At 44.0% G+C, this 12,244-nt stretch overlaps 1 protein-coding gene across 1 annotated transcript; it reads right to left on the bottom strand.

Annotated features, from left to right (window-relative positions):
* Positions 1-2,387: 2,387 nt before the first annotated feature.
* LOC115551980 (centromere-associated protein E-like) lies at positions 2,388-10,344 on the bottom strand. The gene is given in 8 exon segments (XM_030367628.1): positions 2,388-3,129; positions 3,424-3,533; positions 4,389-4,531; positions 5,015-5,389; positions 5,392-6,306; positions 7,252-7,350; positions 9,276-9,440; positions 10,236-10,344. Coding segments are annotated over 7 exon segments (1,842 nt in total). The 5' UTR covers positions 9,331-9,440; positions 10,236-10,344; the 3' UTR covers positions 2,388-2,984.
* Between the last annotated feature and the right edge of the window lie 1,900 nt (positions 10,345-12,244).

The raw sequence follows: 12,244 nt of genomic DNA, 5'->3' as shown, positions 1-12,244 counted from the left end.
CTAACGGGTCCCCAGACTGGCTCCAGGCTGGGCTCCGGTCCGGGACCGGGGTTGGGAGACGCTGCTTTAGACCGAAGGAGGACCGAAGGAGAACCCAGATCCCCGGGATGGGCTGGCTGGGGGGGGGGCTTTATTGGGCGTAGAAAACCTATTCTTACACTGGCATGGCGCAAAGTCTTTGAACTCTCCCTCCCTCATTCGCCGTCTCCTTCTATACCTCTCAATCTCTCCCTCTTTCTTTAACCTTCCCTCTCTCCCCCTCTCTCACTTACCTCCTCCCTTCCTCTCCCTCCACCAAACTCTCTCTCCTCCTCCTCTCTCTCTTTTCCCTTCCCTCTCTCTCTAACCTTCTCCCTATCCTCCCTCTCTCAATTCCTCCCTTACCCTCAATCTCTCTCCTCCTCTCTCTCTCTCTTTAGCCTTCTGCCTCTCCTTCCTTCTCTTACTTCCTTCCTTCCCCTCAATCTCTCTCCTCCTCCTCCTCTCCTCCTCCCTCCCTGCCTCTCTCTCCCTCTCAGACAGGTTTAAAGTTTCATATTATTTTCAAAGGTGGACCAGAATCCATCTCTGTGTTCTAATCCTGTTAAATTGAAACGCAACCAGGCCGAAGAAGGCAAAGCAATTCGCCCGATAAAAGGTCTTCCAGTTACGAAAGTCGCTTCAAAGGCTTTGGGCATGGGGTGGTAGTGGGAAGGCCTGATACAGTAGGGGGGTTCAGACCTGGTTCAGACCTGGTTCAGATCTGTTTCAGGGTCCCAGTGGCAGGAACATGGAAAGAGCGGGTTTTCAGTAGGCCTACAGTAGTCACAGCCTCTGAAGCTTAAAAAGCCATTTTATAAAAACTCATGTCTATTTGTACAGTAATTTGAATAAGCCTGTTTACAGGCCTGACATATGTCTTCTAGTGTTCCACGGTTCTGTGGCGCATTGTGGTAAATTATTAAAGTCATATAAATTAGTTCTTGTAATGATTTGATTTGATGATTTTAATGATTTATTTTACAATGAAACTACGACTAATATGAAGTGCGACTTATAGGTGGACTTCGGGTGATGCGTGTTTACAAATGGACAGCTTAAACGTTGTCTCGTATTATTGCTGTGCATCGAAGAATTTGTACAGTCACCGAGCGAAACAGCGGTGCAACGATGACATCAAGTGGTCAGAGAATGCAAAGACAGATATTTCCCCCTGGTTTTCCTTTACTGTGGCACAACTGGATTACAACGTGAAGGTTTCTCTGTATATTTAAACTGAAAGAATTACAAAAACAACGACCATTGTTTATGGAAAAATACTAGTTTTCCTCTTTCATCGTCAAACATCCCCTGTCGGTTCGGACTCAAACTAAAACAACAAGAAGAAGACGTTTTGTTGTTGTTTGTCAATAACATCCGTTCGCCCCGGAGACGAGCTGCCATAACAAACCGCGGGCGATCCATAGCGTAGAACGCGCCCCGCGCGCTCTTGGCTTAGCGCAGTCTGGGACCCCGGATGGTTGAGAAGAGGAAACTTACATTCGTTAAAGCGTTGACATTCCTAGAGCAGCACTGTGCGAGGCACCAGCAGAAGGACACGATCTGAGGGTTGTCTGCAAAGCTAAGGCTTCAAACTGTTGTGAACTTCAGTCCATTGCTTCAGTTCATAGAGCCGATTATCTCAGCGCGAGTGACTTAACAAGGCTTGAGTCAATTCAGCCCATATGAGGTGTAGAATTTTGGTGTATTTTAATGTCTTTCTGTGTTTACATTTCTTAGTCTAGAAACAGGCCAGTGCCTCTCCTACTGATACAAGGTGTTATTTCCATTATTTCGCCATTTTTTATGTCTCAACAACGTTGAACCAACCTGGTCGTCTGGGACATAGCCGGGGCCATATACCTTATCAAGGGTGAGAGTGCTTCTGTTCTCTTATTATTCACGTTTTCTTTGTTATTATACTCGCCCCAACCCTTTGGTTCAGTGAGAAGAGGGATCGACAGCAAAGGAGCACGTGGGGAGACTGCTCCTCACCTCCTACACTAAGACTATTCCACCTAAGTCTGTACCTGTGCTGTATTACATCCTCCAATAAACCTTCTGTTCAACCCTCTGATCCAACCTGGTAAGTTGCTTTGATTTCCACTTCAAGAATTACTAGTACGACGAAAAAAGACACAACGCAGAATCTATGCAAACAGTTTAGAAATAAGCTGAAATCGAACAGAGGCTAATGTTGAGACGATAGATGCAAATATCACCTCATTCTAATGACATTAGTATTGCTATCCACTGCTTATGAAAATAAAATATAAATGATGAATGAAAAGGTTTCCCTCACACAGTCAACATTGGTTTGGTACATTTGTGTTACACACACTATCTGATCTGAGGAAGACATCGTAGGCTTGAATAATGAATGCTTTATTGTAATGATGAAACAACTTGTTTTTTATTCCTAATGTGTAATCATCCAAATCATTGCATACACATTTCACAGATGGCACATTCTACAGATATGCCCCAGGTAATGAACAGTACAATCACAGAACACAAGCAAGCAGAAGAGGCAGGCGAGTGACAGTATAGTACACCAGTACAGTCACCTCAACATTTGATCGGATAAATCACAGATCACATCCAGACACCTCCAGACATCACTAGATACGTCCGGAACTTACTAGACACTTCCAGACATAACTAGAGACATCCAGACATCACTAGACAGAGCCAAAAATCTGTACATTTACATTTAGGGCATTTATCAAAGGCTATTACCCAAATCAACTTGGAACAAGTACATTTGACAGGAGAAAGAGAAACAACAATATATCGTTGTCAGTACAGTTAGGATGTAGCAAGTGCAAAGCACTAACAATTTGCTAGGTTAACCCATTCCCGGTTTACAAAACAAGACACAAGGTACATCCGGACATTCCCCGAGCAACATGCTAACATCCGCTCGTGATGGACACACCCATCCCCATACCAAACACATTTACTCTCTACTTCTCACAAATGGAGCCACCTGACTTTTCACATCGGTCGTCTTTCCATCCTCCGTTAGGCCATCCAACTGTTTCGCTTTGGAAGTAATAGACACAGTCCTGATCGCCACCTTCGATGTCAGGCTGGCCATTCCCCCAATACCTGCAGCAGAGGAACAAAAGCAAAAAAAAGTATTTTCTCCCCACAATACTTTACATCTAGGCATCTAGGCACACATGAGGCTGAGAACCTTCAAAGCTCTGTACCACTCAGGTGTTCACCGGCTCCTGGGCCAAAAGCAGAGAAAGACTTCCATCAAGAAGGGACAATAGAGGATAACTTAACTTAATGGTAGGCCCTCTACCAAGTGAGCTCCCGGGGCGCTCCCAGAATCCAACAGCCCTAATGATGGGATAGACGACTAGCTGGGAGGGAGATGACCCAATTTTAACTCACATTGTGGTTGGGGTGGTTCCGTCCACCCAGGTCCAAACCCCTTCGGTCCCGATGTCACTCAAACCTATCCATCTATGCGCCCCTTTCTGGAGTAAAGTATTGAGAAATATCTTCAAAGATATTTATGTGGGAAAAAATTAGAAAGAGTGTAAGAGGTTGGTTGAATTATACTTCTGCATTCTTATTCTCATCCTGATTCAGGATTCTGGGACATCGGGTGATAATTAGATGATTAGATGAAGATGATGACGAAGCAGGTGAGCCCACTGATTTCACACACTGAGGGTCCCGTTGGGTTAGTGGCGAGGAGATTAGAATAATCACGTGAAGCTTTCCAATACAATATGCATTATTAGGTGTAGCTTATTTAGCTGTAACAAATGACCGGCTGGCTGAAGTATTTTGACAAGTTGTTTTTGTAATAAATGAAAAAAAACACGCGGACAGACAGCAAACTAACGAGGCAACAGGGCGAGGTGTGTACGAGAGAGGAGAGTCTCCCAGTGCATCCACAGGAGTCCCTGGTGCACTGTCATACTGCTGCTCCAGTGAGGTCGCTGTTAGTCCGTTCCTTCAGCCAACCAATGGCGTAGCAAAGTCATGCAAAACGTTTACACTTCCATTCACATTAACAATGAGGGCATTAAGTAGACGCTTTTATCCAAAGCGACATGCAATAAGTACATTCCTCAGAAGAAGGAGAACAATGTGTCGCTGTCGTTACAGTAAGGATGTTCATATCAGCCATTGCCAAGCACTAACAATCATTAGGATAACCCATTCCCCGTATACAAAGATAGCTAGGACAAGATGCTACGCAGTGCTAACTACTAAAACGTTTTGATGGCGGCACCGATTGTAAACTATATATAATGACAGATCATATAGGAAGGTCTTTCCCACTCGCCCAACAAGGAGCCCCTGTAGATGTTAGGAGTAGTGCGTCCCAGTTGGTTCCTCCTCACCTGCTCCTCTCTGCTGTTGATGATCACCAGGTCAGCCTGTTGGCTCTGGCAGTACTTGCGACCGTCCTCCCAGGTCCTCCTAGTAGGATGGACTCTGTAACAACTGCACTGGAACTTAATCCATCCCGGAGGACACTTCCGGGCTGCAAATAGATACGGGGTTATACAGACAACCGTTAAAGGCCCCCTGGTTGATCAGAGGGCGTGATGTTGAAGAGCCATCATGAGCCAAGTCACGATCCCCCCTCTGGTGGCATCACACTGGGGTGTCCACCAGAGTTACGCAGGATAGACCAGACTACCAGCGGTCTCAATCCATCAACACCATGCCCGCTTGGAAAATAGGGGACCTATAGAGAAAGAGAAACTTGATAGCCCACATTTATCTACAAAAATGGTTAGTGGTTAGAGGTAAATAGCAATGTTAAGTGGCTGTGTATATATCACACCGTATTACCCAGCTTGGCGTCTCGGTATCTACATAGATGTAGATATTGATATATATATGACTAAGTCTTGGTTGTTTTCATTTGCTACTACCACAAAGATACACAAAAAATATATATGTAAATAATAGTAATAATATGTGTATACCGTGTATATGCAACCAAAACAACCTCACTTACATTCAACTGTATCATTCAGGGCTTTGGCCTCCTTCATGAGTTTGGAACTTGAGTCCTGTAGATGGTCTCTCTCTTTGGTAAGGGTGCTAGCCTGGCGCTTTAACTGGTCTCTCTCTTTGCTTAGGGTGCTGAAACTGCCCTGTAGCTGGTCTCTCTCTTTAGTAAGGGTGCTAAACCGCCCCTGTAGCTGGTCTTTCTCTTTAGTAAGGGTGCTAAACTGGCCCTGTAGCTGGTCTCTCTCTTTGGTAAGGGTGCTAGCCTGGCCCTGCAGCTGGTCTCTCTCTTTGGTAAGGGTGCTAAACCGGCCCTGTAGCTGGTCTCTCTCTTTGCTAAGGGTGCTAGCCTGGCCCTGTAGCTGATCTCTCTCTTTAGTAAGGTTGGTAAACTGGCCTGTTGCTGGTCTCTCTCTTTGGTAAGGGTGCTAGCCTGTCCCTTTAGCTGGTCTCTCTCTTTAGTAGTGGTGCTAAGCCGGCCCAGTAGCTGGTCTCTCTCTTTGGTAAGGGTACTAAACTGGCCCTGCAGCTGGTCTACCTCTTTAGTAAGGGTGCTAGCCTGGCCCTGTAGCTGGTCTCTCTCTTTAGTAGTGGTGCTAAGCCGGCCCAGTAGCTGGTCTCTCTCTTTGGTAAGGGTACTAAACTGGCCCTGCAGCTGGTCTCCCTCTTTAGTAAGGGTGCTAGCCTGGCCCTGTAGCTGGTCTCTCTCTTTAGTAAGGTTGGTAAACTGGCCCTGTTGCTGGTCTCTCTCTTTGGTAAGGGTGCTAGCCTGTCCCTTTAGCTGGTCTCTCTCTTTAGTAGTGGTGCTAAGCCGGCCCAGTAGCTGGTCTCTCTCTTTGGTAAGGGTACTTAACTGGCCCTGCAGCTGGTCTCTCTCTTTAGTAAGGGTGCTAGCCTGGCCCTGTAGCTGGTCTCTCTCTTTATCAAGGGTGCTATACCAGCCCTGTAGCTGGTCTCTCTCTTTTTTAAGGGTTCTAGCCTGGCCCTGTAGCTGGTCTCTCTCGTTAGTAAGGGTGCTAGCTTGGCCCTGTAGCTGGTCTCTCTCTTTGGTAAGGCTGCTTGCCTGGCCCTGTAGCTGGTCTCTCTCGGTGGAAAGGGCGCTAGCCTGGCCCTGTAGCTGGTCTCTCTCTTGGGTCAAAGCGTGGTAACTTAGTTGAAGACTGGCTCCCTCGGCAGCCAGAGTCTGGTATCTATCGTGCAGACCCGTGCTGTTCCTCGTCAGGGTCCTGTATCTCTCCTGTAGTTGCTCCTCCTGCTTGGTGAAGGCGTGGTGAAGCCTCTGGCCCACACCACCTCCAACTGAGAACAGAGGGAATAGTGTCTTTATTACTATGTATTATTTTGTTATTATCATACAATATTATTATCGGTCTGTTAATGGTCCTGACAGTAAGACAGGCCTTTGGTTTGTCAGCTACGTGCCGGTTAACTTTAAATGTTTTCTATGTTTTACACGCACAAGCAATAAAGGGTCAAATTCTGCCATTTTCTAATACATTTAAAGCAGATGCTTTATTCCAAAGCGACTAACACTAAGTACATTTGTCAGAAGAAAGAGAAACAACAATATATCGCTGACGGTACAGTAAAGATGTGCATAGAACCAAGTGATAACAATCGCTAGGTTAACCTATTCTCCTTCTACAACAAAGTTATGAAAAGATGCTACCTAATCCTAAGTACTATTTTTAAGTGCCAGGACGTACAACATACAATAATTGCTCAAGTGTGCCTGATACAAGAGAGAACTGATTTAAAACAATCGCCGTCCTCAACATAGAGCTGATGTCCGAACCACAGTTGGAGCATTGAAGTAATTTTTCAGAATACGACCGGAAGTCCCAGACCGATGACCCGAATGCTCCTATTTTCCGTGATATTTTTACAGTTTACGTTGCCGGCCGCGATTCTTTTCCAACAGGCGTATGAATCAGTACTCTCTGATTACTAGAAGGCTGAGCAGGACAGAAATAAAGATGATTTGTGCTTTGATGGTCCACAGTGCATGCCTGACCCCTAAATGTGGTCACATCTAGCGAGACTGCAAGCCAAGATATCCATGTTTTTTACTGATAATGAAAATCTAAATAAAAAAGGCTAAATGCAATGGCATTTATTTCGTCGATGTATTGAAACCTTACCGAACCGTGACCCACCGTAAGACAGTCAGTATATAATGTATATCTATGTTCGATGACCAAGACCTGTTCCAGGTGCACCAGGCATCATGCAGACGTTACTCACAGTAAAACTGAGTTACGTTTCCAGCCAGGGACAAGGCACACAGCAGCAGCAGCCCAGCAGTCAGACACCTGTAGGGCCAGCACCGTTCCTTCAACCCCCCTGGAACAGAGCGAACCAGAGTTAGCACATGAGCCTAGCATAGCAACACGGTTGGTGACGAGGTGGAGTGGAGGGTTGGTGTGAGCTAGGTTGGGGGGAGGATATTGTTAGTTGGGGTGGGTGGAGGGGGATGAGTGAATTGTGGAGGAGGGTTTGGAGGAGGGGGAGGTGGAGGAGAGGGTGGGTTGGGGAGGGTGAAGGGGGGCAGAGGTGAAGGAGAGAGTTTGGTTGAGGTAGGTTGGGTGAAGGAAAGGGTGAGTTGGGGTGGGTCGAGGAGGATGAGGTGAAAGAGAGGGTAAGTGGGGGAGGATGGAGAAGGGTGGGTTGGAATGGGGGGAGGAGAGGGTGTGCTGGGGAGGGTGGAGGAGGGGTTAAGCTGAGGTGGGTTTGGGATGGGTGGAGGAAGGTGAGGTGGAGGAAGGTTAGGTGGAGGAGAGAGTGACTGGGGGAGGGGGAGAAGGGGGAGTTTCGAGGAAAGGGGGAGTTGGGGTGGGTGGAGGAGGGGTTACGGTGAGGTGGAGGAGTGGTTTGGGTGAGTGGAGGAGTGGTTTGGGTGAGGTGAAGGAGGGGTTTGGGTGGGTGGAGGAAGGATTTGGGTGAGGTGGAGGAGGGGTTTGGGTGAGGTTTGGGAACATTCAACCAAACATTCCTTTCTGATGTATGTATCCTGAAACATCCTAGTAAATTATATTATGAAATCATAATCAAATATTTAATTATATATAGCTGTTCGTAACAGCATAATCTAGGCCCTTATAGTCCATGCAGAGTAGCGTTTTACGACAGACTAACTGTAAAATAGATTAGATCATTTCTATGAGGTGTCCAGAACAAAATTCTAAAAGTCTTAAGCAATCCTAGTAGAGGGAACATGTAAAATTCTCATCAATCCGAGATGTGTGCCATAAAGGCCAGGCAACAATACACCACAATGGGGTTGTTTTCTTCCCTTACTCCTATCAAAATGAAACTTTACACAATGAAATGTAAAGTACTTTTTTTTTATTAGACGATTCTTTTGAAATGAGTTTGAATATGCACATGAGCTCCACATTTATTGAATGTTCTAATTTGCATAGGCAGAAACACCATTCATATGTAGGCCTATGACAAATACATTTATCATAACACTGCAAAGCTACTCTACAAACGGTGGAAGTCCGATGGGTGGCCGGCCTGGTCTGAAATACTTGCTAACTACAAAAAGAGAAGCAGTTTTGGTGTCTGGCAAAATTATTTTAAAGAGCTGAAATGTCTGGAAAGTGTGTCTATCTGGTTTTTCATCCGTCTTCCGAAAATGTAACCTCACCACGTTAATAATGACAAAGATGGCTGCTCTGACTTTCTTCTGATGTTATCTGTGGGGAAATGTCATTAGGTAAGGCTCGTTAGCAACTAAAAAAATAAATAATTAGAAAGCAACTGGAGGCAAGATTCTGCAATACATTCTTAAGGTCAATATAAGTATTTTTGTGGCAAGTGACTTCAAATTGATCGTGTTTATGCATAGGTTAACTTACTGAATGGAAATTAATGTGCTCATTTTTGGCCCCTGTTTTTTCTACTTGTGACTTCATGGCTTCTTGGCCAAAAGTCAATTAGGCCTAGTGTTGAGCTCATTTGTATATTTAAATAGATTTTTCTAAGAAACTTGTAAAACAAAAATGTTACTTTCATGTATACTTTCACTGTGTGAGGTTTGATTTGGATACACCTATATTCGATTAGTATATTGCTCATTTGGTTTCCTCAACTAGGATTTCTTAGGACTTTTAGTATGTTCTGAACACCTCATAGAAATGGTCAGGCCTGATTTTTTTTTTTTTACAATTAGTTATATTTTTGGCTCCAAAAGGAGTTACTTTGCCTGGACTATTAAGGATGACTGCCAGTAGACTGAGGACATTGGGTATCACACTCACAACCTTGAGGAACCATGAGGTTTCGGATCCCGTCTTCATCCATGTCCAGCCGCTGCATTTCTTCTGCCGCAGTCCGACACCTTCAGCTAGAGGACTTCTTCTGGGGGTTCTCTAGATGCTGCTGGAGGTTCTGGAGGACTTGTCCGGAGGTTCTCTAGATGAGGTCTCCTGGAGGTCATAGGGTTGCAGGCTGGTGTTATAAAACCCATTGTGGGAATTCTTGGAGGACTATTAAATAAAATACAGCCTTGGTCTGTTATATTGTACCCATATCACGCATTAATATGTAATAGACAATGTATAGAACGCCGTTCATTATCGGGAAAAATAGCATTTAATAGTATTTTCGATGATGACCCGCGACGTTCTATACATTATCCCGCTTATTACATGGCTACTTGCCAATACTAAAAAATAAATTCACACGGTGTGTCTTTTTACAATTTATTTTTTACCCAGCATTCGTAGTGATGATCAGCAGAGAAATAGCCCGCCAAAGGTGTTGACGTTGCTTAGCAACTGAGTACGCTGGTGTTGATAAGTTATCGGACTACTTGAGGAGTGATAGGAAAGACGGCAAAAAATCCACTTTCCTTGACAGCGGTCATTATGCTTAGCAACGGTGAATTATCAAAAAATAATTCACAGACGGAAGTTGTGAAGGCCCATGCAAGTGAACGGAGCATTTGACAGGATTGGGAAGAGCTGTGTAATAAATAAATTCAATCTATGAATCAAATGGATTTTAGGGAATAAATGAAAACTATATTCATAATGAATTTATAATGAAATGATTTCTTTGAATAGTATAGTAAAATATTTTTCATTCAGCAGATGCTTTTATCCAAAACAACCAAATAAACAAGTTGCTATGTTATTTTATTACAACCAGAACATAGTACCCCCGTTAATAATTACGTTGAGACGTTGTCAAAAGATTCTCTATAATGAAAAGGTACTCACCCTGGAGGCTGAAGGTAGAGACGGACCACACACTCATCTCCGTCCCCACGGACCGAACAACTACGACACCCCATCCAAACCCACGGCTTTGAAGACCATCAGTTCCCTAAAGCTAGGATGCCGAAACTTCTCCATTTCACAATAAATCAAAATTCAGTTATGAATTATAGAGGTCATTAGCAGACACCGGAGATCAATTTTGCAGACAAAGCATCACATGGTCATGCATTGTGTAATTTACTGACTCATTAATTCCCTCACTCTCCACCTCAAGCTGGTGTGTGCTGAGCGTTCTGGCTCATATTGGCTGCCGTGCAACACCCAAGTGGGTGCTACACATTGGTGGTGGTGAGTGAGGTCCCCCCCTTCAGTTTAAATCGTCTTTGAGTAAGAGAAAAGCGCTATATAAATTAAATCTTTCTTCTTCTTCATACAGCAAAAGAGAAAGTATGTGAGATATGTGCTATCGAAAGGGGTTCAACTTGCCAACCACTCCTGCTCTAGGAATTGTCTTACCTGTGGCCGTGTCACAGCCCAGTTCGAAAGTTCGCTCTGCAATTACATAACAATGACACCCTGAACCAAAACAAGGTCTGTAAAATGAAATTAATATAATTCGGATTCTACACATCATCTACACGTCATGAATCGGGGATGCCAACATTCGCTACCATTGATTTGCAGAGCCGGACAGTAACGGAGTACATTTACTTGAGTACAGTACTTAAGTACAATTTTGAGGGATCTGTACTTTACTCGTGTATCATTTTTTGGGAGTACTCATGACTTTACTCAAGTACATTTGAGAGGCAAATATTGTACTCTTTACTCCGTTACATTTCTATCCATAACCGTGAGTACCCGTACTCCTTCTGAAAAATAAAAATAAAAGGAGAAAAGAAAAATCACGGAAACCCTCAATTTGTTGTTTCCCTCTCAATCGTGATTCCCTCTCAAACTGATTAGGACAGCCTTCAGCCTATCAGCAATCACCTTCGCTTTCCGCCAAAGCCAACTCCATGGTCAGAATTAGATGAGAGACGATTGTTGATTTGATTGATAAAAAAACGGAGAAACTCACACATACATAGAATTGTTAGCTGGATTTTCTTTTCTGATATTGCATATTTATGTAAGCTGAGCAATTGTTTTTATGTTCCTGAGTATACTGTTATACTGTATACTATTGTGCTATTGCCATGGTAAAAATATGAAAATTACTTGATTTTACTTTCAATTCCTTTTACATTCTCCAAGGTGTTAACATTTTCATAACTCCATGTAGGACGTTTCTATACATACATGTAAGCACTGTGGCAGTAGTAATGCAATATTTAGAAAACATACTCTTGTACTCTTGATACTCAAGTACTTTTAAAAACAAGTACTTCAGTACTTTTACTTAAGTAGACATCTGACTGTAGTACTTTTACTTGTACTTGAGTACAATTTAGCAAGGGGTATCTGTACTTTTACTCAAGTAAGGAAGCTGTGTACTCTGTCTGCTCTGTTGATTTGGCGGGTTAGTGAAGACCCTAGGTTCATCTTGTTGATCTAGGTGGTTTAGATGCATTAAGCAGAGACCCATGTATTGACCTCTATTATATTCCAAACCAGTGTCAAGCAGCTCCCACATCTGTATCCTAGCTCTGTCCAGTCCAGGTCCACCCTTTCAAACTGCCCTAGATAGAGAGCTTTCTCAAATAGCGGCCACAAACGTAAAGATGCTCAAGTTTGGATTCTGTGTTTACACGCCACTGGGCAAGCTGGCGGACTCAGGGATGGAGAGCGCAGTGTGAAGATGACCCTAACCCTCACTGCGTTCGAGGCGCTGGGATGATTCTAACTGCAGTGAGTAACATAGTCTATACCAAGTTACAGTTACACAGTCTACTTATACTAAGTTGCACATAGTCTAGTTGTACTGAGTAAACATTCTTGTTACACAGGCACCTTCCTCTCTGGGTTTCGCACACTCTGCTCTTCATGCTGCAGCTTTCTGTTCCTGT

The sequence above is a fragment of the Gadus morhua genome, chromosome 10 (assembly GCF_902167405.1).
Source record: "Gadus morhua chromosome 10, gadMor3.0, whole genome shotgun sequence".
Lineage (NCBI taxonomy): Eukaryota > Metazoa > Chordata > Actinopteri > Gadiformes > Gadidae > Gadus > Gadus morhua.
Note: the sequence above shows the minus strand (reverse complement) of the source record. Positions and strands in the feature narration are given on the sequence as shown.